The sequence below is a fragment of the Blennius ocellaris genome (genome assembly GCF_963422515.1).
Source record: "Blennius ocellaris genome assembly, chromosome: 22".
In the NCBI taxonomy this organism is placed as follows: Eukaryota; Metazoa; Chordata; class Actinopteri; order Blenniiformes; family Blenniidae; genus Blennius; species Blennius ocellaris.
Window position 1 is genome coordinate 12,905,315 of NC_137671.1, and position 25,256 is coordinate 12,930,570.

The 25,256-nt window shown below is 42.7% G+C and overlaps 1 protein-coding gene across 1 annotated transcript; it reads left to right on the forward strand.

Moving 5' to 3' along the window:
* Window positions 1-3,581: 3,581 nt before the first annotated feature.
* LOC308146399 (hepatocyte growth factor-like) lies at window positions 3,582-24,140 on the forward strand (the record flags this gene model as incomplete). The annotated part of the gene is made up of 18 exons (XM_080518189.1): window positions 3,582-3,645; window positions 8,197-8,359; window positions 8,540-8,652; window positions 9,728-9,842; window positions 14,418-14,560; window positions 14,714-14,834; window positions 15,085-15,203; window positions 17,197-17,368; window positions 17,551-17,702; window positions 18,588-18,681; window positions 19,843-19,982; window positions 20,950-20,982; window positions 21,198-21,306; window positions 21,415-21,489; window positions 22,517-22,654; window positions 22,782-22,888; window positions 22,999-23,132; window positions 23,964-24,140. 18 exons carry the CDS (start codon window positions 3,582-3,584, stop codon window positions 24,138-24,140), a joined length of 2,169 nt encoding a protein of 722 aa, XP_080374315.1.
* Window positions 24,141-25,256: the final 1,116 nt, after the last annotated feature.

The following is a 25,256-nucleotide window of genomic DNA, read 5'->3' on the forward strand; positions in this document are numbered from 1 at the left end:
TAGAGAAGCAATGGGCCATAAACCCGGGTCATTTTTTAAAACATTAACGTCAATAATGGTTCTTAAATATCTTACTCAGCCGCTTTGGATCATCTGCAATCCCTTCAGTAAACTGTTAAGTTGCCAGGACTGTATAAAAAAAACAGCTTGGCTGATTAGATATTTAAAAAGTAAAAACGTCTGTATGTGAGCAGCTCGTCGGGAGAAAGTTTCCCACCAGCAGATAAGACAATGTGTGTAACTCCCCAAAAAAAAAAAAAAGAATTTAGGAATCTTTCCTCTTTATTAGAGCACAAATAAATGATTCTTGGTACAACAGTGGATGTAATGAAAACACATAGATTAAGCTTCCAATAAATTGCCGTCCCGTATATCTTTGCACGTGGAGTGAAGTCATGCTTCTCCGGTTAGTCATCAGATAGAGACGAGGCCGAGTCCTGGGAGAGGTGAGACTCCTGAAGCTGTTCAAGCAGTGAGGAGACTTTGCACGAATGCCGTGAAGTCTCCTTCCAGAATGCAGGAGTGCACAAAGGTGATGAGAGGGCTGACGGGACGGAGGAACACGGCAACATTTTGGCTCTTGTGTATCTCAGCTATGGTGAGAAGAGAGACGGGGAGAGATTATTCTCAAACGACTGTGCAGGGATTGATGGAAGGCAGCTTTGCAGTTCCCATATCGGAGCCCGATAGCGCCTGTCAGCATGTCCTGGATGTCTCCTCTGATTGTTATGGAGGAGGGGTGTTGGTTTTTTTCACAGGTCCACAGGAAAGTTACGGCATTGCTGGACTTTCTTGCTAAATTACTATTCCTGGGACTATGTATGAAATTAAACATCCTCCCAAAAAAAACACCCATATACATGTTGAGGTGGCCCCCTCAAGGTCTTCTTCTTCTTCTTTTTTGGGGGTTTAACAGCAGTTTGCCTCCATAAAGTTGCATTACCGCCATCTGCTGGATCTGTCTACATTGTGTCCCACCGCTTTCGTGGTCCCTGATGACTGTTTCTCTCTCTCTTATCAGCAGCTTTTTCATCCCTGATGACTGTTTCCACTTCTTCGTCTTCTTCACTTGGGTTCAACGGCAGTTGGCGTCCGTGTACTTGTACTACCACCATCTGCTGGTTCCAGCAAGTCCATACCATACAAGACCTTATTTGATGTTTGACAAACAATGACATTTTGAAAGGAGAGTAAAACTTATTAAAAAATTTACTTATTGAATTAGAAATATTATGCCCCGGAAATACTGCAGTGGATGATGCGCCAGAAAAACAGCAGCTACATGAGCTACTTATTACTTTTACTTGAGTACGTTTTTAGACTGGTAATTTTACTTGTACTTTTAAAAAGTTATCAAAAGTAATTGTACTTTTACTTAAATACTTGAATATTTTTAGTACTCTTTCAACCTTTGCTTTGCAGACCCCTTGTTGTGGCTCCATGACATTTTCAGAAAAATCACTTGCAAATAAAGATTTCGCTTGCAGTTTTATTATATTTACATACCAAGCTGATTTTCAAAAATGGCTTAATGTAGGCTAAAAATGGCTAAATAAGGTAAAAGAGCAAGAATAGATGGAACCACCAAATCATATATATAGAACAGCAAAAACGACTTAAATAATAATAGTAATAAAGGAGTTAAGCTAAAATGATTAAAATTGCTTGTCCAGTTTCTGCATTTAAATTGACTTGCATTGTTACATTTTCCCACAAGGGAGCCTGAGCGGCTCAACGACCGTCGTAGATAATCAGAATTAATGTATTATCATACTTGAAGTACAGATTTGATATTTTTAGTTTAGTTTTAAACAAATATTGTGGTGAAACAACTGTCCAAGCTGGATTTTCTCACAACATAAATCAGTAATTTGTAATTATTTTGGTTCTGAAAGATTTTAAAAAAAGAAATCCAGCTAAATTACTACTTAAATGATGTGATAATGACTTTGAAATCATTCATCCATTCATCGATTTGAAATTCAAGATTTCAACTTCCACGACTAAATCATTCAGCACAGATTGATTTTGTGCCTGAAACATTTGAATGCATCGCCAGTTGTTGTGCTATTGTTTTAAAGGAATATCTTAGGTCTCTTTATTTTCACTTTATTATATTACTTAATTGTTACAAAAGAAATCTCCAGGTGCCTCGAGTACGTGTGACACAGTCCAAATTCCTGTTGCCACCCAAGTTCCAAAAACCAGCGACAAACAATTAGTCAACCTATCACCCTGCTCTGTTTGGAAAAAACACACGCAGATGTCAAACCTTTGGTTTGAAGTCTGTTTGAAACATATACACCATAAACATGGATTGAAAGTAAACCTGGTTTCTGGATAAAAAAGTGACCTCATTTATTCTTTGGAAATGTTTAATTTCCAGTGCGTGTGGTATTTGGGTGGGAATGTGTGAGACAACACTGCCTCATTATGAATGACGTGTTTGCTGCTTTTCTGCATGTTTCTGTCTATGCATCATTAGACGTTTCATATTTTTGGGTGCAAAATGGAGCTGCTGTGATCAGTATATGTCAAAATGTGGGATGAATGAAGCCTCTGAAGAGCTCAGATGACGTAGGACTTAAAAATAGCTGCTTTCTTCTTCTCAAAAAGTTATTACACAGTTATTATATTCTTGTTTTGATTTTCTATATAGAAGAGTCATTTTTTTATGACTGGCGAGAGATTTTGCAGTAATTTTTATATCATTGAAAAATTAAGACAAATTAAGCACTGTGATTCAACCTTCAACATACAAATGTTTTTTTTGAACTGACTGAACCTTCTGCCATACTTTAAATTCATATACATTTCAAGTAAACTTTTTCAATTTTCAAGAAGATGATGAGGTTTAAAATTGGTATTATGGAGGAAATCATTATTTCGTCCTTTGGATATAAAACAAAAGAGCCATTTTTCCTGGTGTTCCCCATTTTTATGATTGATTGATTGATTGATTTTAGAAACCCTGGTCTTTTAAGCTTTTTTTTTTTTTTTTTTAAAGCTTTTTTTTTTTCTCCATTTCTTGTGGTTTAAACCCCCCCCCCCCCCCCCCCATTTCACCCATTTTAGTCTCCCTTTATTTAATTATAATTTTTTTTTTTTTACCAAGAGTTAAAAGTGCTTTGTACTTTGCTTGCATGAATATAATGAAAACAAGATAAATAAAAAAAAAAAAAAAAAAAAAAAAAGTTTATTTGGGAATAATAATGTGAAAGGTTCAGGGAGCCATTACAGAAGAGCCACAACTGTTTCACAAACATTTTGACTTTTATCAAATTTTTACTCTGAAGTTGACTTCCGGACGCTGCCGCTGCGTCTTTCTGCGGACTTGACGCACTTTGACAGCAGTGAGGAGAGGCTGAGGCGCACACACACACACACACACACACACACACACACACACACACACACTCACTCACACACACAGAGGGGCGCAAACCTGAGCTTCAGAAGGGGGTTGAACCGAGGACGTGTGCGCGAGGAGGGCGAGTCCTGCTGGTCATCCTCTGCTTCTCTGCACTTCAAACAGTCGCTCACTTAATCCCGGATTGTAACCTGCTCCACACTTCACAGCCATGAGGACAAACGTATGGATTTACCAAGCTTTGGTGTGTGTTGTGGTCACTCTCGTGGACACAGGTAAGAGTTATGTTGTTTTTTTGTGTGTGTATGCCACATATCTGCACGTGTGTGTTTTATTAAGTACTTTCAAGAAATCCACCTAACTTTTATTGTGTTCATAAAACACTGTCACAAGTTTATTTGAAGTCTACAAATAGACACACTTTCAGCTCCCATATGTGCACATTGCTGCCAGGTTGTTCACAAGCCTTGTCTTGCAGAAGTTGAGGTTTTCGTGCAGAGAACTTACTCAAGGCTATTTTTCTGGAGTGCACCAAACACCCTGTTGCCAAACAATGAACAACTCGCTCGGTAGGTGTAAAACTGAATGAAAAAAAGATTCAGCAGCTCATCAATCAACTTCTTTTGAACTCCACCTTTACCCCTGGAGGTCCCACTGTTTCACATGAGAAGTGTAGATCAGTGATATCAGATTGAGTGTAATGAGTGATGTACTATTTAATGGAGTTTAAAATGATTAAAATGAATTATGTCCAACCATATTCGGTTATCCTGCCTAAAGGTGTGAATGTGAGCCGAAGCTCTTGGTTTGAGGTACATCAGCAGAGGTTACTGCTTTGTCATTAAACTTTTGTTTTATATATATATATATATAGGTCATGGCCATTTCAGTAATAGACACTCCTGCATCTGCTGGCCCGACGCCAGCCCCCCCCCCCCCCCCCCCCCAGAGAGGAAGTACCCTAGGGTGCATGCACACGATGGGTTGGTGCACCCCGGTGCAGGCCCTGTGGCTCCCCTCCCTCGCTCGCTCGCTCCCTCTCTCTGGGAAGTACAGGTCACCCGGTGGCTCGCATCCACCCTGCTGACATGTCATTGAGCTAAGCACTTGAATCCACAGTTACCACCTTCAGGGGGAGCCGACCCTGACCTCTGACCTCCCCCCCTTGAGCTGACGAGAGTAAAATGCTCTGTGGTATTTGGGTCCCGATAGAGTGATAGAAAAGGTGTGTGTGTGAGAGAGAGAGAGCGAGAGAGAGAGAGAGAGAGAGAGAGAGGGTGGGGATGTGAGGTGAGCGAGGGGGGTAAACATCTGGCTCCTGAGCCCACTGCCACATTTTGCGCTCTCTGAAGCAGATGTAATGTCCGTTTAATTCCCAGACAGAGGCGCACCTTTAACCTGCTGCTCCCCATGTTGTTCATGGAGGTGAATTTTCTTTTCTTTTTTATATTATTATTTTTTTTACCAAGACACTGAGTTAAAATTCCTATTTTTCATGATCAGGCTTATTACTATTATTACATTCAGATGTTTTTTTTTTTTTTTTACCTTCGGAAGCGTTGCTAAACACTTCTCCAGATGACACTAAGTGGAAGATCTTTCACCTTTTCCTACCTGCAATTTCTTTTTCTCATTTTTTATTTTCTCATGCCTCACCCAGATACTTGATTCGACTGCCCCTCCTCCTCATTAAATCTCACCTCCCTCGCTGGCCGAGCACCTTCCAATTCTAATCCCCGACTTCAGGAAAACGCTTGGGATTTTGGAGATAGCACGAGTCGCAGAGTGCGAGGAGAGGAAGAGACTTAAGTGAAATCTAATTGAGCAGGCCGGCCAGACATCAGGGCTGCAACAACACCATGATGAGTGCCAGATGTGGTCCAGCTGAGCCCAAACATTAATAATGCGTCCTCCCCGAAAAAAAAAAAAAAAAAAAATCCATTTTCGACCACGAGGAGCCTTTAAATGATCCACAGTTTAAAATATCCCCAGTACCCACACACGCACACACGTGCGACGCCTTGTGTAGGCTCTCGGTGCTCTAACCCGGTAGCATGAGATTCTCCCCGCGGGATTTATGTGGCACTTGCCCGTGATTATAAACCTTCTTGTGTCTTAACACGGAACGTCGGCGCAGCATGGCGAAGCAGTGTTTACACCGGAGCTGCTTTCAGCTGAAGGATGGGCTCTTAACTTTTTCCAGTAGGTAAAAAGAAGAAGAAGAAGAAAAAAAAAGAAAAGAATGATTTGTATCACGGTTGGATTTAAGCTTAAAATATGGTTTTGTCCTGCTGTTGAACCTGATTGGATTCCGAAGACATTGTGCCACATCTTTGCAACGATAGAATTCCCTTTTTGATGTTCTTCTTCCTGAGAAATGCCTCTCGGTGAAGACCCTATAAATAACGTATCAAAGAATGAATCGTAATATGTCCTTTTTGACAAGTTTTCCACTTTCCCCGCATACTGGCCATGTCTTCCCGTGTGCCAAAACCTGGGACGATACATAAAATTTTATTCTTGACACTTTATTATTTGGAAGGGGTGAAAAAAAAGCTTATTTCTCGCCTTTTGATACTGAAATCCGATTGCATCAAAACAACCTAGACTGTCACTCATGTGAGCATTGCTGTCGTAAAATAGCATGACGTCCAATAAGACTTTCTCGTGGCCGTTTGCAGGGTCACGAATTTTTAAGATACCGGAATTTTATCTGCGGTGATGTGGAAAGGTCGGCATTATGACGACCATAGGACAGCGAGAGTTGTTGAAAGAAAAGCAGATTTTCGTCTTTCTCTGAATGTAATAAAATATAAAATATTTTTATGAGTGGATACACTTCAAACCTCTTTTCTGACGCATAAACCAAACTACTTGCTACCCCAGCTGAAGTCCAGTCTGAGTTTTTTGCTGTAGAGTTTGCGAGTAGCTCGCAATGGTCGTTGCTAACACGCCATCAAGCACAAGGCTTGAAGCGAACGCTTCCATTAGTGGACGACTGTCATAACTCCACTTCCCACTCAGCCGTGCCCTGAAGGAAAGGTTCACGCCTGCTTGTCGTCCCCGTTGGATTTTTCCCGCAGATCAGTCTGTCTCCGTCCAGTTCTTATCTCTACAGCGGCAATAAAACGTGGCCTCCGAGTGTTTCGCTCAAGTTCTCGTGAAGAAGTCGCAATACGCATCTACGAGACTTCGAAATCGGTCAGTGGTCATGAGCTCGACATCACTGGGCACTCTGTGACGGATTTGGAAACGCACTTCTCTGGGTTTAGACGTAGGATGACGCTTCATCGCTTCCTCTCGCTGTTAAAAATGGTCATTCTTTGGCACGTGCGTGAACAGTTGGACAATAACAGCCCACAATACCATTCCTCGTTTTCATCTGTCCACGCGAATATCCATGTCCTCACCAGTGGGAATGTTTCGAGCATTTTGTTGTCCGCGCACGCATCTGTGGTTTGATTACAAAATACCAACAGCGCCCACAAGTGACCCAACATGAAAACTACATAGTCTTACATAGTAAAAGTGAAAGAATTCTGTAACAGAAAACACAAAAAAATACGTGTAAGCGGCACGTCATCAACAACATGACATTGATGATCTTCACCTTGTGCTAACATTGGGATTTAGGACCAATCAGCCACCAGGGGAAATCAAGATAATTTGTATTTTTCTTTTTTTACATGAAGTCATTTGTTGTCTTCAAAATCTCTCTTGACATACCATAAAGGTAGTTTCCAACATGTGCTCCTGACCACATACAACTTTTCACAAGAATACGCAGCAAGAAAGCTCAATATGAATGATATTATGCTACTTTGGTCACCAGATTCTGGTTTTAGATCTATGGAAGGGAATGTTTATCAGCTAAACGGAGCATTCTTTATTTACATTATTCTATAAAATGGTTTAAAAGATCTTTTATTCCACCAACTTAAACAAAATGAATGAAAGAGACTTGTTTTACTTGCAAGAAGGTTTGATTGTTCTGTTCATACTTGTATCAATGAATCACAATAAATCATGCCAAGCAGGATTGGAAGCAGGTTTTTTTTTTTTTTTTTTTATCAAACTGAACCTAATTAAATTAATGTAAAGTGTTCATGTAGCGTTGAAGGTATAGACACCAAAGAAACAAGCATTTATTAACATGCCTTCATAATCTGAAACAGTATTGTCGCTGATTTGGTCACATAAATAGTTTTCAAGAAGTCTAGTGTATTGAATTTGGGTTTGTTTGCCAACTGCTTTGGCAGAATTTCTTTTGTAGCCACTTTCTTGAATGGGATTTTTACTTGGCTACAATTAAATTGCCTTTTTTACCACTTCAGTAGTAGTTTGACAATAACAAAAATGGCGGCCTCTGGGGTGTCATGGCTCCCAGACAGTCCATGTTCTCCTGAGACGTGGTCGTTTTATTGTTGAGAGTTGCCCGTAATAGAAATCCGACTGTCCATGCCAGTATCTGTGTGCTCGCCGTCATTAATGTTTGAGTATTGTTCTCTGCACACCTATTGCAAGAAGACAAACAGCTCCAAAACATGAAAACGACATTGTTTTTTGCATTTCTGCGGTATTTAAGTAAACAGACAAGTGTTGCACACACACAAAAAAGATTTTCACATGAGACATTGTCATGTAATTGGGGCCGTACACCCTGTCGGTCGCTCATTCTCTTAAATTACACTGACACATGAAAAACTGTAGGCGCCAATAACTTTTTTTATTTTAGGCTTTGGTAATGATTAACGTGGCATTTACTATCTAGAAGTTTTCAATACTCGGCAGCAATCCCGCTCATGTTGCGTCCCTGTGTCCTGCAGGTTGTTGTAGAATGTCGCACCAGTTATTGCAGAAGTATGAAAAGACGGAGAGCCACATGCTGGTTTGCACAGACTGTCCACAGCCGGCACTGGTACGAAAGGGCCGCTCGCAGGAACACTGCGCCCGGAAATGCAACAAGGTCAAGAAAAACTTCAACTGCCGGTGAGTCGTACTTCGACGTTTTCTCTCGACTTCAGGCGCCCAGCTTTTTCCACATCTTCACTTTCAGCCCCTCTTCTTCTCCTCTCCAAATACTTATTTACATATTTTCTGCTGTTTATCATTCGTCCATCTCCCAACTACTTCCCGTGCGTTTTTTTTGTTGTTTTTTTTTTTACACAGGGCTTTCAACTTTCAAAGGCACAACAGGAAATGCCACTTGCTTCCTTTCGACCGTTTCACCCACGGTGTGCAGAAGCAAGCCTACATAAACTGTACTTTGTATGAAAAAAAAGGTAAATGTCACTATTTTTCCAAGTTTTTTTTTTTTTTTAATTCTCATGAGAACATCGAGGCGCAGCTAGGGATTTGCACTTGTTTGTCGGGGATTGTGCCTTCACTTTTTAAGGTCTTTGGTTGTCTCTGTTGACATAATAAAAGACTCCCCCCTCACCGCCCCCCCTGCTGTTTAATCGCGCTGTTGAGGGAAAGTCGCATGCATAAACACGCAGCACACTTAAGCTAAGTGTAAACAAGAAAGAGAGAAAAAAAAAAAGTATTGTTTACAGCCAAAGCGCCAAAGTGAACTCAAGCGCAAGCTGTGGATCCGAGCACTTTTAGTTTACTGCGAAATTTACAAAAACTCCCCTCGGTGACATGTAATGAACTTCACGGGGTTGTCTGTTTTTGGAATAACACACACACACTTGGACGTACTAAATACTGGCTGTGAAGAAAAAAAAAAAAAAAGTCTCTTTGACCATACAAGGGAAAATATAGTCCAGGTGGTTGTAGCTGTGATAAACTTTGAATCGTCGAAATGCAGCATCATGTAAGCAGAACACGCCAGCAGGTTGCATCAAAGCAAAAAAAAAACAAAAAAACTGGTGGATGATTTTCTTTAACGTTTTTCGTGATTACATCATAGACGACAAGAAATACATGTGTATACACAAAACAAAAACAAGGACAATAGAGTTTGATGGTATTCTTTACATTTTCTAGGGAGTCGAGTGTACAGTCTCTTTCCTTTGTCATATGTTCTGTCTTCATGGTTGTAATTGTAACGGAGTATATTGTACCATTGAACTAGTCATTTGGTCCAGTATTCATCTTACATATATAAATATATAAGTTAATATACTGTGTATCCATATAGTTATAAAACATTCTTTATCTTTACTGTTTTGTTTTTTTTGATTTTTCAAAATATATCATCCATTAATGCCAGTGTTTAGTGAACTTGTCTGTATTTAGTCCAGTGAGAGCCTTCTCTGTATTTCTGCCCCGGTTCTAATCCACTCCTCCTCCGTGGATGTTTTTTTTTTTTTTTGATATATATTTATTTGGGTTTTTTTTCCTCTCACTTAGATTACGTTAGGGAGTGTATCATCGGCACCAAGGACAACTACAGAGGGAGGAGGTCTTGGACAAAGTCGAACATCACTTGCCAAGCTTGGTCAGATAATAACATCAATGAACACACGTAAGTCCTGTTTGGTTTTCTTTTGTGTTTTTTAACTTAAGACGCTTCATGTCTGCATGAGAATTGAGGCTATTTACAAGCGTAATGACAGTTACAAGCAGTCGTCTGTCACCGTGAAGTTAGGGGGGGGGGGGGTACGTCGCTCGTCAGTGTTGTTGTTTGTTTGTTTTTTTCTTTCAGGGAGGGAGTAGTGGGATGTGTGAACCATTCACTTCCCCTCGCTAGATAGTGAAGCGTCAGACTTCAAAGCTGGTATCAGTAATCCGGAGGCCTCCGCCACCTTCCTGGATGCTCCCCTCGCCGTTTCTCTGCGTCTTGATACTGCGCAGGCCGCGGCCTCTGATTTATGGCTGTTAAGTCCTTCCCCTTGCACCTCGGGGGTTAAGGGAAGGTGGGGACTCCGAGACAGTTGAACGTTTATCCAGAGTTAAGTCAGATTTCTTTCAACACATGCGGAAATGTCGTCCCCGATGAAGTTGTTTTCTTTATTCTTTTTTTTTTTTTTTTTGGAGCAGCACCGTAGGCCATCAGGTGTGTCCCAAAGATGTTTTCCCTCAGCCACAGCGAGGCAAGCCCCGTGACTCGGTGCCAGCATCTCGTTAGCAGCGCTCATTAGTCACAAGTTATTTTAACTGCTGCGGGGGGGGGTGAGGCCACGAGACGGAGCAATAGGGGTTTTAAAGAAGTGCAGAGAGAACAATAGAGGGGGATTTAGAATGAAAGAAAGAAGACGCATGGATTTATAGGCTCTGGTCACGTTCCGTCTGACGTCCAGCCGAGAGAAAAATACACGTCGGCTTGAACGCCAACAATTAAAACAGATTGCAGTGTCGGTCCCCGTCCCCCCCCCCCACTCCCCTGCTCCTCTCATCACTCTCCGGAAAAGCGCTTGTTCGTGTTCGGACTCCTTTGTCATTGTTTATTTGACACATGGTCCCAGTCCCCTTTTACAGAGGTCTCAGGGACCTCTATCGTCCTTACCTGTCAGCAACTTTTCAACTTTCAAAGGGTCAGAGGGAGCTTTGCTTAAGGGAGATTTAGTGCCACCGTGGGGTTACCCAACATGGGACAGCCCCGCTGTGTGAGAATTACCACCATAATGAACCACGCACCATTTGAGTCTCAGGTAACTATTATTTTCATGCTTGACCGATCGCCGCAGGGCGGGGGCAATCCCTCAGGAGGTTCCCTTCCAGGAATGGGACTTCCACCTGTTGTCTATATTTAGTGTTTGAACCAGGGCACTGAAAGGAAGTGTGTACTGATGCCCAGCCAAGCGCGGAGAATGGAATGGAACATTTCTCCTATTAATAATAATAACAATAGATGACACTGGAATAATTTATCTTCCTCCTCTGGGACATCCGTTCACTCAATTTCCAATTGAACGTCTGTGAGCGGCAACTACTTTGGGGTTTCGGATCGGGTTGAAGTTGCACGACGTAATAGTTCTAGTTTTTGATGTTCTAAATCATCCCTAAAGTCAGTTGTAAATCATGGCACTTAGTTTGTCACTCGACAAAATCTGGCATTAACCACATAGCCAAATACGAACGGTCCCAAAAAATAAATAAAAAAATCATAAATCATTGACCACTCCTGTCCACTCTAATGGCCGAGGCTATATACGCTAACAATGTTGAAACATACGTTAAAACCATCCACTCAGTCATGAAATGAATTAGACACACAAACTCAGGCACTTCAGAGCACATTGCCAACAATGCCGGTGGAAGTTGCCAGAACTGGAGCGTGATTGCTCAGAGGAAGGATTTAGTTTCATGCAGCAGTAGCAGATATTAGAAACATACCCTGCTTTGAATTTTGGTTTGGTTTAGCGTTAAATCATAGAAGTGATTTTACATTTTGACTTTCCAAATCATCCATAAAGTAGAATAACCCAATCTAAAGCGATCATTGCAGAGGCAGGTAACAAAAGTTTTCTTTATAGAGATACTTGTGCCTCTTGGATATCTGCTGAAGCTCAGTGCTCAGTATTAGATCATTGAGATCAAGATCTTTTCATAGTTTTCTGTGTTACTTGATGATGACTAGTGTGTCAAATGCATTGTAGTTTAGGTAAAATAGTGCCATAATAACCTTTAGATTGAAACTTTCTTTGTTGTGGCACAGAGTAAAAGTGATAAAAATGTCAATATTTTCTAAATTAAACAATTACTACTAAAAGTGACAACGATTTCGACAAAAAAACATCAAATGTCCAAACAAAACTGTGGGATTATGCAAGTTTTTACAAACTCACCCTGACAGCATGGCTTTGAGGTTAATGCTATTTTGCATTAACTTTCATAGTTGCATCTTCTATAGCTCAGCTCAAGTCTCAATGTTGTGTTATGTACGCTACGCTTTAGCAATTTGTTAAAAATGATTCGTGTTTTCTGAGAAATTTGGTACAATTCTTGGAGTTTTGCGGCCCATTTTTGGCCCACGGGCCTTATGTTTGACCCCCCTGCTCTGTTCCATCCAACACAAAAAACGAAACCTTTTAATAGAAATAATAAATCCAACAATGACTGAAACTCTTGGCAACTCCCAACTTGCATAGTAAATTACAAATGGCACCTAGCGATAAGACTATACTGTCTTCTTTTTCCCCAGAAATTCAATAAAGGGATTAATATCACTCGCATAGTAGCACATCAATCTACAAAATTGCTCGTCCATATAAATGACTATTGTAAATGCAGCTTTTCTTTAATCTCAGGATATTTATTCCTTTGGATGCCGTCTTGTACTACGACATTTGTTTCTCCAGGTGTGTGTCTGTATCTCTGTGTGAGTGTGTGTGTGTGTGTGTGTGTGTGTGTGTGTGTGTGTGTGTGTGTGTGTGTGTGTGTGTGTGTGTGTGTGTGTGTGTGTGTGTGTGTGTGTGTGTGTGTGTGTGTGTGTGTGTGTGTGTGTGTGTGTGTGTGTGTGTGTGTGTGTGTGCACCGCGAGACATTTTGCAAGAGTTACTTCAGTCCTAGATCTCATCTTTAGCGATATCCAGAATCCAGCCAGTATGTTTAGTCGGCCCACAGAATGAAGCATGTGTGCACAGTGTCTGCATGGGCTCCGAAGGGAACAGACTTTGGCAACGAGATGAATAACTGGCCAACATCTGTTAGCACAACATCATTATGGCTAACTTGCTCCCATGCTGCGGCCTTTTTCTTTTTTTTTTTTTTTTTTTTACAGAGTCTCACCAGATGCAACCTTTTTTTGGTTTTTTTTTTCAAAGCGAGGAATCTTGTAATTCCATTTATAAATTAGGATATTGTATTATGATAGAAATACAGTATATTGAGCTTGTGAGTTACACACAACAGATGTGAGTTTTGGCCCCCGGGCCGTCTTCAGAGGAGGGAACAAGTGTTTTGTTTTAGTTGCATACGCTGAGTGAAACGTTTCTGTTAGACCTAACCTTGTTATATTTTTGACACATGGAGGAATGGCTGTATGGCTGGAAGGTCTTCCGCTGCTTTCTCGCTCCTCTTCCTCCCAGTTAGAGGCCTGCGATTTCTTCCACCTCTGGACTGAATAACGTTGTGCATTATTGTAGAATGTAGAGCAGATCCCCACCGCAAGAGTCATTGCTTGTGGTAGAGCGTTCAGACTGGCTGCTGAAGGGATTGTGGGCTCTGCTTGTTTTTCTTTTTCTCACTTTCCTCCATAGTTTTCCTTACATCATCAGTTAAACGACGAACTCCAGCCTCCTCACTCACTCCATTATGCTTAAATCAGTCACTTGGCTTGTTTCTTTTCACATCCCGTTGACACTTCATCAGCGCTTCTTCTTCTTCTGTCGTCCCTCAGTGTCTCGGTGGGTGGGAGGGGAGGAGGGGTGGAGGCGGTCGGCACGGATCAGGGGGTGCTGACATACCAGCTTTTTGTCATCCTGCTCCCTGACAGAAGACAAATTTCACACACTGTCCATTTAGTACAGAGATCCCATGCCTCTTCCTTTGTTTTAGGCCATGTGTTTGGAATAGCCGGACCCCCCCCCCCCCCCCTCCTGCTCCCCCTCCTCTTTCTTCTTTTTACTTTATCATGGTCTTGTTCGCACTGAAGTGATGTACAAGCTGACGGAGAGGGATTGGGTTTTAACGTGTTCAAAGGCTGCCAGCAAAAAGACCTGCTTGGGTGGCTTCAAGTGGTCCGTAGCATTGTTCTGTGCTGTTGGTGGTTACTGTCCTGTGACAGTCTGCCTGCTTCACACTTGAATAGCAGGTGATATGGTCGGAATCAGTAAGGCGATCATGCAAAAGGTGCAAATCTGGAGGGTAGAAACGTATCAATTGCACTCTTTGCATGTGATTACCATGACTGGGGAATTCCTGGATGTGAATGTAAAACCCAGTCACACTGGGGGGGGGGCTCGCATTTAATTTTTTTTTGTGTCGTCTCACTCCGCGTCAGTGCCTTATGAATTTATTTGGTTTGTCATTGAGAGGACTGCGCTGTACTTGTATACACTGCCGGAGCAGCCGGGTGTGCGAGCACTCGTGAAAATTTATTTGCACAGCTTACAGTATCAGTTAACACTTTTAATAACGCCCGTCTGCGCTCCTGTAGGTTTTATCCCGATAGGTACCCGACGCAGGACCTGAGGGAGAACTTCTGTCGGAATCCCAACAACGATCCTGGTGGTCCGTGGTGCTACACCACAGACCCCAACGTCCGAGCCGAGGAGTGTGGCATACCTCAGTGTTCAGAAGGTGAGGCCCCCGCAAAAACCTCGCCGCTGGATAAGTACAATCCAGGCAGTTCCTCAATAATTTACTGGGCTTGTTTCTATTTAAATCTCAGGCATCTGTTTGCATTCCTCAGCAGAGGGAACGTTTTGATAACTGTTGTTTCTTTATTGGTAGAAGTCTGCATGACTTGTAATGGGGAGAGGTACCGGGGGAAAATGGACCATACAGAGAGCGGCAGGGAGTGCCAGAGATGGGATTCAGCCAGACCTCACAAACACCGCATCCAGCCCAAAAAGTAAGCTTGCAAATCACACCGTAATCTTTCTCACAGACACCACCAGCACACACCCATGACAGATGCTTGAATAAATGACGCTAATACTCCAGAGAGGTAAACCTCACCAGTTGTTATGACTTACTTCTCTCTCTGCTTTTCTCCTGCTTCATCTATTTCCTTTCTCTCTCTCTCTCTCTCTCTCTCTCTCTCTGTCTCTCTCTCTCTCTCTCTCTCTCTCTCCCTCTCCCTCGCTCTCTCTCTCTCTCAGGTATCGGGACAAAGATTTAAGGGACAACTACTGCCGTAATCCAGATAATCGTCTCCGTCCATGGTGCTACACCATGGATCCCAAAACTCAGTGGGAGTACTGCAACATCACTGTGTGTGGTAAGAAATATAGTGCACTCTGCGTGCTCCAGTTCTCAAGCTCGGCTTTCACAGACAAATCGTTCAAACACACAAGACATAATAAGTGTTTTCTCTCACTTGTGATTCTGTTTGTCATCTTCTCATCCATGTCACCTTTAATCAAGACCAGTTAGAATATGAAGGTTGATCTTGGTGATGCCATGCCAAGTATGGCCAGGGGATTTGTTATGTACAGGACTTTGGTGGTTTTGAGGTTTAAATGTGGCAAACTGAATTGGAATCTGCCTTTCTCCCCTGCAGAGTCTCAGAGGACTTTTGTTTATCCGGCTTGAGTGTTTCTTGTGGTATCCGGCTTCGGATCCTTCTACCTCAACAAGAAGGAGTAAATAGGTTGTTTGTAGAGGAGAAGGTCTGACTCCAGAGAGTCGGAAGTTTTTTTCACTGAAACCTCTCAGGGCTACAAAGTGGAGGGTTACGATGGAGACTGCTATGGCAAGGCGTCCTTTTGAAGGTCTGACGGTTGTTCTCGGTGGTGTGTGTGTGTGTGTTTTGTGTTTGAAATCTTGACACGTTCTGACAAATTGAAGGCACGACCTGGATGAATGTGCAACAGGCAAAACAACTGCAGATGCTTCCTTACAAGACCCGGGGGGGGGGATGAAAGTTTGATGAATGCAAAACGATGTGACTCACACGCTACAGCCTTCACCAGATCTGAACTCCAATAGCTCTGAGAGATCTTGGAGAACCATCCTGTGAGAAATGTGAAACTACGGACGGACAATTCAAATTGAAGTTTTGCTGTCATGGAAAGAAGCTGTGTTGCAAAGCTGCCAGCAGTTTTTTTTTTACTGTGCCTGAATACTTTTTGAGACGTATCTCACTGAAAGGATACGGGATAATGTAATTCCACTTGACTCAGCACAGTAGGCAGAGTCGGACTGACTGGCTGTTTGGATAACATTTCCCTTCACGTGTAATATAAAATACAGAGAGTTGAAAGAAAAGCAGCGAAGACCAAACAGGGGGTTAAGCCAATGGAGAATTGCTTCACTTTTCAGTGAATGTACATTGAAATATTCCCATATGCGAAGCGGCAAACACACGGAGCATCCCTCTCCGTCTCTGTCAGACACACACACATGTATTTTACAGTACATGTTATGATTTACAGGGAGGGTGGAGGGTGGAGGATCTGCATTTGTCCAGATGTGTGCATCCCTCAATGCCTGCCCTCACAAAGATAAAAACCACTGACCTGTACTACACAGTGCACACAGACACTGGCATGCATTACATCAAGTCAAAGAATCCCTCTCTTCCACCCACCTTTCTGCCGTTTCTGCCTCAGAACATTCCCCCCCCCCCCCCCCCCCCTTTTTTTTCCCTCCTCCATCTTCTCCCATCTCATTTGTCAAAGGCTAAAGAAACAGAGACAGAAATCCGGAGGGAAGAAGTCGCTCCCTGTGTTCTGCTACCCCTGGACTGCTGAAAAGCAGAATTCCATCTGAAAATGTTTGGAATAGTTTGCCGCCGGATAAAGTTGCCCAGAGTCGGGCGGGCTCGATATCTTTTGCCAACCGATAAACAAAACCCTCCAGAGATGTTTCATGTCCAATTTCAAAGCGACGGCTGTAAACGTCAGCAGACCTTGGGACGTCTGCACGGTGCTAACCATGCCACCGCACGCTTCCAGCGAGTTAAACACATTTTTTTCTTTTGTTGCTGTGGATGTCCCTACGTGCAAGAATGTGGGGCACCGGTGTTATGAATACACAAAGTTTCCTATCGCAATAGACGCAAGGGGGGAGCGCTACTGTTTTTGATCATCTGTCTCTAGGTTAAACATGACACATTCTTCTGGGGATTAATATTTCCCTCCTTCTTTCCCTCCCTCATTCCTTCCTTCAGTCTTTGCACCTCGCCTTTTTTTTTTTGGTGACTTCCCCCTTTTTCTCATGCTTCCTCTCACACATACGTTTTTGTTTTTTTGTTTTTTTTCCCCTGATAGATTCAGACCCCAGCGAGGAATCCGATGTGAACATCACAATGTCCTGCATCCAGGGGAAAGGCACAGATTACAAAGGGACGATGAATGTCACTCCAGAGGGCGTGACATGTCAGCGTTGGGACTCCCAGTTCCCCCATAACCACACTTTTCTCCCTCAAAACTTCCAGTGCAAGTGAGTAATGATTGCTTTATGGCGGCCGACATCTTGGAATCACTTCCCTCTCTGGAGCATGGGGGGAGATTACTTATTCTGTTTGCGTGTCAAAATGCATAACCGGCGAGAGATGAAAGAGACACTCGCAGGAGCTTTCCTGGAGGAAAACTAAATCATTGGCACCATCATTTAAATTGTAGTCCGTGTGTGTGTTACAGAGATCTCAGAGAGAATTACTGTCGGAACCCCGACGGCGCGGATTACCCATGGTGCTTCACGACAGACCCTAATCAGAGGACGGCAAACTGCACCCACATCCCCAGATGTGATGCAGAGGCCTCGCAAAAAATCGGTAAAATTATAACTTCACATGTGAGGGAACAATGTACACTATTCTGGGGATTGCACTTTTTTTTTTTTTTTTTTTGCTCTCTTGCCAAGAATTACACAAGGGGATGAGCAACATTTGTGTGTGTTTCATGAATATGTAAATACATCCAGAGAAAACAAGGTCTGGCTTCCTCTAAAAATCGAAGAAACGCCTCTGTCAAACTTCAAAAGCCTGAAGGTGTCCTCACTGTTTGGTTACTGAGCAGCTTTTAGAAACCACAGATCACAGCAAAGAAACAATCTGGCCTGTACTTGGAAAATACGACAATAAGAAAGAAAAACAACAACACTATTAAGGATGGCTTTTTTTCTCCTTTTTATTGCAATTTCAATACTTTGCCTGGTGCCAATTTTCTCATCCAACGCTAAAAGGAAAAGCTGAAGTTTTCCCTTAAGACTGCTTGAAGCCTTTTCTGAGTATCCCGTCACTTACAATAGGAATGTCCATGCTGTTTCCCTGAATAATGTGATTGAAGTACCGACCTGCAGATGCTTGAAAAGTTCGGCCATGTTCCTGTGAGTTAGTATTATTACAATTTCTTTTCAGGACTGATTTATTTCACAGAACATGGCCGAGTAAATTCCATCTCACCAGAGTTTGGCAGTACCACTTGCTGCCATTTCCCATGTTTCACTGCTTTACATATCAGAAGACCACAGGTGTCAAAAAACGTTCTCCTAAAATCTGTTGAGGAAATATTTAATGTTCAGAACTATAATGTAAACCACAAGTTTCACATCGATCGTCATTAAACTGATCCAAACCATGAAGATAAGCAAACAGCCAAATGTCATTTGTGGTGTTTTAAAACTCTTGGAAAAAAATGAGTATTTTATTCTTCCTCAGAGTGTTACGAGGACAATGGAGAGATGTACCGAGGCAGTTTATCCACAACCCGGTCTGGGATTCCCTGTGCAGACTGGTCCCATCATATAACCAGGTAACTAATGAAGTTGTTTTGTTCTTTCTTTTTTTTTTCCCTCTCCTGCAAAGAATTTTGTTTGTCAAACCTGTTTCCTAAAGAGGCTGACATTCTTCTCAGCTCCGTTGATGAGTGTTTGTTGACAACTTAGCTCCCATTGCCTCGCAAAAAAAAAAAAATCCCTTTCATATCAACGAGGCTAAGCAGTGAAAACAAACAGCGAGAGGAAATCGGGGGGTTCCTCAGGGGTCAATACCGGGTCCAATTATTATTCATCTAACTGACGAGAGGAAACCTCGGGGTGCTGTCCGAGGCACGCATCCCTACGGAGAAGGTTGTGTACTCCGGGGCCGTTACTTCATGCTGAAGTCAGGCTGTTGGAATTACTTAATTTACAAGAATTTTAAAAGCCAAAATGGCACAGACAGATGGACATGTTCCAGAGCTCACCCGTGACCCCAGGAAGTGCTTTTCTGTGGAAAGTAGATCAAAGCCAATCAGCTCCCTCGCATAGACTGCTGCCAGCAAGTCTGCCCTGCTCAAGGTCAAGGGTCGTCCCAGGAAAAACGGCCGAGGGCTACAGCTTGTTTAACATTCTCCTGGGAAGTGGAATTATCTACACCCCCTGACAAATTGTAGCTCATCGCCTAGCGTTCTTCCTGCATGTGTGCGCTCAAAACTCCAACCTTGTAATTGCTTTTTTTTTGGGGGGGGGGGGGTCTTCTTACGACTAATTCTCGTACAGCCAAGTAGAACACTGTAAGGAGACACGCCATGATGGGAATTCCTACCAATGGAGAGCGCGACCGAGCAGTTCCATGGAGGATGTGGCTCCTGCTGGGCTGAGCCCTGCTCAACGATTCGACTGCATACTTTCAAACTCCCAAGAGCACTCTTCGCAAAAAAAAAAAAAGTTTTCCTTCTACGGACTCCATGCAAGATGTAGATTGTCCGTCGCTACTTGTAGAAAAAGCTAGCGTCGGACTTTGCCGGACATACTTTGAGCACGCACGAACCGGGAGTGCCTGTTTGCAGATCACTTCATGCACTTGGCTGTGTGTTTTTAGAGTAGGAGAGTGTGTGTGAATCTTTATGAGACGTGCCCCCGGAGCTAGTGCTGATACACTGCGTGCAAAATAACAAATGGAACATGAGAATCTGTATTTGTGTGTTTTACAGTGGGGATTCTCACTCTACAGTATCCTCTGTAGGGCTGGAGAGGAACTACTGCAGGAACCCGGACAGGGACAAACACGGCCCCTGGTGTTACACCAATCCAAATAACCGCCTGGCCTGGGACTACTGCAAGCTGAAGCACTGTGAGTGACTTAAATGAGCTTGTTTCCAGTAAAGTCCCATCCATTTTTTTTTTTCTATAAATGATCACATCTGGCCTCACGAGTGAAGAAAGGCAACAAAAACGATGCACCTGTTTTTAAGTCTCCCTGCAAATGTGGAGTGTGAGCCAGCCGATGAATTCCTCTGGTTTGCTCAGTTGCAAAAAAAAAAAAAAAAAAACACCTGGAAGACTAAAAACATGCCGAGACCAAACAAGCGAGAGGTAACGTGTTAATCAAGGAGCTTTAGAGGTTTTTGGTAGATCTGTTGTTGCCAGAGGAAAAGTGCTTACAGTCTTTGTGTTAAGCATCACATTTTCTTTGAGAATCAAAAAAAAAAAAAAAAAAAAAAAAAGAAGCGAACCACCAAAGCGTCGGAGGGACGGGGCTTCTGGAAGAGCATGTAATTGCATTTGGTACGCAGAAGGAGATCATCGGGAGTCGTGAAATAAACGTGATTGATTGAGTCTTTGTTCACTTCAGCGAAAATGTCACAACTGTTTCTTCATGTAATCTTGCCTGGCGGCTTACGTAATCTGTTAAAGCTTGCGGTTTGGTCCAATTGGCAGAAAATACACAACCCTCAAACAGCAAACAGATGCAATGTCTGTGCTGCCACCACGCTGGAACGGCGCACATTTCTCTTTGGCTGCTTTTAATCTGGCCACGGACGGAGAGACCCTTTTTTTAATAAATGGCGGCACAATCATTTTTCCATAATGTGAAACATGTCCTCCATGAAGTTCTTGAGCTCTTCAGCAAATTTATTTACCGCGGTCGCCATGACTGTCACAACCTCCGACGCGGATCCAGATGCAGAGATAAAAGTCTTTATAGAACAGAAGAGGTTGTAGTTTTCAATGGGATTTCATGCTTTATGTGTCAGTGAATGGTCCGTGGTCTGATTTATTCCTTTTTTGTTTGTCCCCCCTCGCTTTACGCCAATCAGGTGAATCATCTACGGTGGTTCCTCCGCCAAGCAGTGAGTATCTCTCCTTCCTTCCCTCCCTCCCAGCCTGGTCCTCTTCCTCTTCACGTTATCTCTAATCTCCTCGCTTTTACTTTAAACCCTTTATATCAAGTCCTTCTGTTGTCATTATCCGACTAAGAAAATCATATTTTATGCCTGGCGTTTGAAGTTGTGAGAGCTTCCTATTGAAATCTACATCCGTCTGTCCACTTTACCTTCTGGTTTAGGTCTGACGAGGCCCAAGATATCGTGCTTTGTGCACATAAACACCAGAATCGTCGGCGGACATCAAGTGCGTGGAACAGATGGGAGCTGGGTTGTAAGCATCCAGAGAGAGTATGTCCTTTTTCTCCATTTTTTTTTAGCATGTATACATATATATATCACCTAATATTTATGCAAAGCACTGTAATCAATGGAATTATATTTTTTATTTCTTCTTAGGAAGGCTCATATATGCGGTGGCTCGCTCATCAGAGAAGACTGGGTTTTGACCGACCAACAGTGCTTCACATCCTGGTAATACCCAACTCCTTACAGTTTGATTTTCATGAGACAACACCCAGCTTGTATCCTCTACAAAACACTATGAGACATTTGTGCACAAAAAGTTTCAGCATGCTGTTTGATTTCTGTAATCTTGTGTGTCATGGTCGGCCGTATCTACATCTTCTGCAGGAGTGACTTTAATGAAAACTCACCTTTATCTGTAGTGAAAATGTGGTGTAGATCCGGGGTGGAATCCCCAACTGAGGTCTTTTTTTTTTAGCTGACATTGCAGTTTTGTGTATAGCGGCTGTTGGATATTGTTTTAACTCCTTTAACATGCTTAGAGTTTGCAAATATAAAAAGCATTTTTTGTTGTTTAGATGAAGGGTATGTTTGGAAATGGAACATCAATATCTTTACTATTGTCCAATACCACTGCACTACATTTTGTTTCTATCTGAAAAATCAAAGTCATCGACACCTAAATGCTTAATTTGTTCAGAGAAAAGCAGGTTATTTCTTATTATATTGATTAAACGACATGAAGACGCAGACTATTCTTCCTTATTTTCTCATTTCTGTGATAAATAACATTGACATTGACTGACAACAATGGCTCAAATCTGAACATAAAGGGAATTTTAATAAAACCTTCTGATGCAAAATACAGTGATTTTTTTTTTTTTTTTAAACTCACGACAGCATAGCTTTGGGTCTAGTTTGATAGGGACAAGGTCCCACGGGGGGGGTTTACATCTGACACCCCTGGCCTAGAGGTTAGAGAGGCGATGTAGTGCCGTGAGGTTTGCAAGTTCAAATTCCACTGCGGGCAGATTACCGTTGTGGGCCCCTGAGCAAAGGCCCTTGACCCCCGGGCGCTGCACCACAGCAGCCCGCCGCTCCTAATAGGTATCGTTCAAGCGAATAATGAGTAGGATGGGTTGCACATGCAAGTTGTGAGCAAAACTAATATTCATCTTCTTCTTCTTCTCCTTCACCATGTTTTGTCTCTGGCATTACGTTCTCGCTCACCGTATGTTCCTCTCGTTGCCGCCAGTGTTCCTGATCTCCGGGATTACAGTGTGCAGGTTGGTCTGCGGAACCTCAGTCAGTCTTCCAGCCACCCAAGGCTGCGCATCTCTCGTCTAATCTGCGGGCCCGAGGGATCCAATCTGGTTATGTTGAAACTAGCAGAGTAAGTACTGGACTTCTCACCAGGATTTAACCTCCTGACGTGTGTCTCGCATCTTGGCAAAAATCGATTTTTCGAGTGTGATTTTTTTTTTTTACGTGCAATTCATGAATGTTCATACCTGTTGTAGTCCTGCCCCCGTGTCTGAGGGCGCATCCACCATCCATCTTCCGGTAAGGGAGTGTCACATCACCGAAGGCACCAACTGCACCATGTATGGATGGGGGGAAACCAAAAGTACTGCCTTCTTTCACACATATGTCAAAGCACTTTCCAATGGAAATAATCATTAACGTTGAAAGTGTGGCTCCGGCGCCTGTGACTCGAGGGTCTGCTCTTGTGTTCAGATACGGGGCACGACGAGGCAATGAACACGGTCGTCATGCCGATGGTCGACAACGACCGGTGCTCACGGATCAAAGGAGACGCCGGCGACCGGAGGATCTGTGCCGGAGGCAAGAGAGGACAAGGTGTATGTGATGTAAGACCTTTTCTTACTTAAAGTACCTTTTAAAAAAAAATCTTATATTTTAACTAGTTTCAAACGATGATATCGCGACTTTGGAATTTCTAAATTAATGCTGCAAATAAAATGATGGGTTTTTTTTTTTCTTTTTTTTACAGGCTAATATTTTCTTAAGCACATAAAGTAGATTATTTCTTTTGTTGAAGCTATTTTTCGCAAAGCGTATTTATTTTCTCCTCACATTGGGAGGGAATATGCATTTGTGGGATGAGCAGGAGATCTTATAATGGACGCCTTGAAAAATGCCTAAAAAACTGATTACCGTGATTTCTGGACTATTGAGTGCACGGAATATAAGCTGCACCCACCAAATTTAAAAAGGAAAAAAATAAATGTCGGAGTTACGTGATGCACCTGAACGCATCACCCACATATCAACTTTGCGAAGCTCGTTAACCCTTAAAAAGCTGAGTCGTCTGTGCAGTGTTCAAAGCATGTTTGGGAAAAATAAAGTGGCTTATCGTCCGCAAAGTACGCTAATTAATGAAACAGAAGTCGACAGCATAGAAAAAGCTGCTTGTGTGTGTTCAATCCACATATTCAGGTCTGCTGCTGATCCCACAAATTCATTTCTATTACAACTATTACCAGAAAGCAGTGTTACCATAGAGAAATAATCTCCCAAACAGCGACTTTTTCTGTCCTGTTTATCGATAAAGTGTCTAAACTGACCTTTTTCAAGCATAGCTTCAGTGTCGCATGTCATCAGTTTGTGGTTTCGTTTGACGTTGGTGTGGTAACTTTTAACATACGCGCACTCTTTTGTACATTATTTTCCCCCCACAGCGGGACAACGGCGGTCCGTTGGTTTGCCAGGAACACGAGCGCAAAGTCATTATCGGCGTGAGCATCCAAAGGACAAAGTGTGCCTCGTCACAGCCGGCGCTTTTCGTGAACGTGGCGTTCTACTCCGAGTGGATATACAAAGTGTTTAAGCTTTACCCCAGCTCGGAGAGGAACTGATGGCGTGGCGTGGAAAACATCCTCAAGCGGGCCGGCAGGATGGAGGAGGAGGAGGAGGAGGAGGAGGCTCGGGGCCCCCCCTCCAAAAAAAAAAAAAACAACTTTAGAGAGAACTCTCCAAGATGAACCACGGGAGAGTCACTTCATGGAAAGTGACCGTATTTTGGGATTGTGCAGCTGAACTTGTCATTTTATGGCGAGCGGGAGGCTTTGATGGAGAGTTGATCCGGCCGGTGGAATCTCACCCTTCCCTTCCACTTTGCAAACCAGGTCGTTAGCCTTAATAGCATTTTACAAACCAAAGTCCCGGGGCACATGAAATGATGTAATGATCCTTATTTGTTCAGAGTTTTTGAAGCCATGCAAGACGGACGATGAGAATGTCTCTTGCGATCCAGTATTATCTCCTGGAATATACTTGAACCCAAGTCTCGGAGGTTACCGCTTAAGGTAGCGTCTTAGACTGGGATTTTCTTTCTTTTTTAAATAACATCGAGCTGGACTACGAAATTTGTATTTTTTTTAATTTTTTATTTTTTTACCTCCAACACGAGCAACATGGACAAATGGCTTCCTTGACAAAAATGTCACACGTGTAATTCACAGGGCAAACGGAAGGAAGGTATGAGGTTTTTGCCTTGAACTCCAGCAACAACAACACAATTTTTTTTTACTTTAGCTTCCATATTTAAACGTGTGGGATTCACTCTCTCCCGGCTTTGGCAGTGCGCAGTAGCTTGAACTACCTTTTCCCCCAGTTAGCTGTAACTGTTAGTTCCCCCATGAGAGGATCTAAGTAGGACTGAGCAAACTGCTCCCAAATCTTATGCTAATATTTGTAGCATGAGAGAGAGAAAAGCCATGCCAAATATAACATGGCTGTTTGGTCTCCAGGTTGGAGGGAACCGTGGCCCCTGGCGGGCTGTGTGTGGTCAGTAGGATATTTTTATTCTTTTCGTTTTTTTGTTGGGGTTTTTTTTTTTCGTGGAAAGCGACGCCGTTTGTACATACCTGCAGATTTATAATGTTTCTGCCGCGTTGTAAGATTTTATAGGTCTTATAGATCTGGAGTATTTTTCTTTCACTTTTTTGACGTCGGATAGGCTTCTTTTTGCA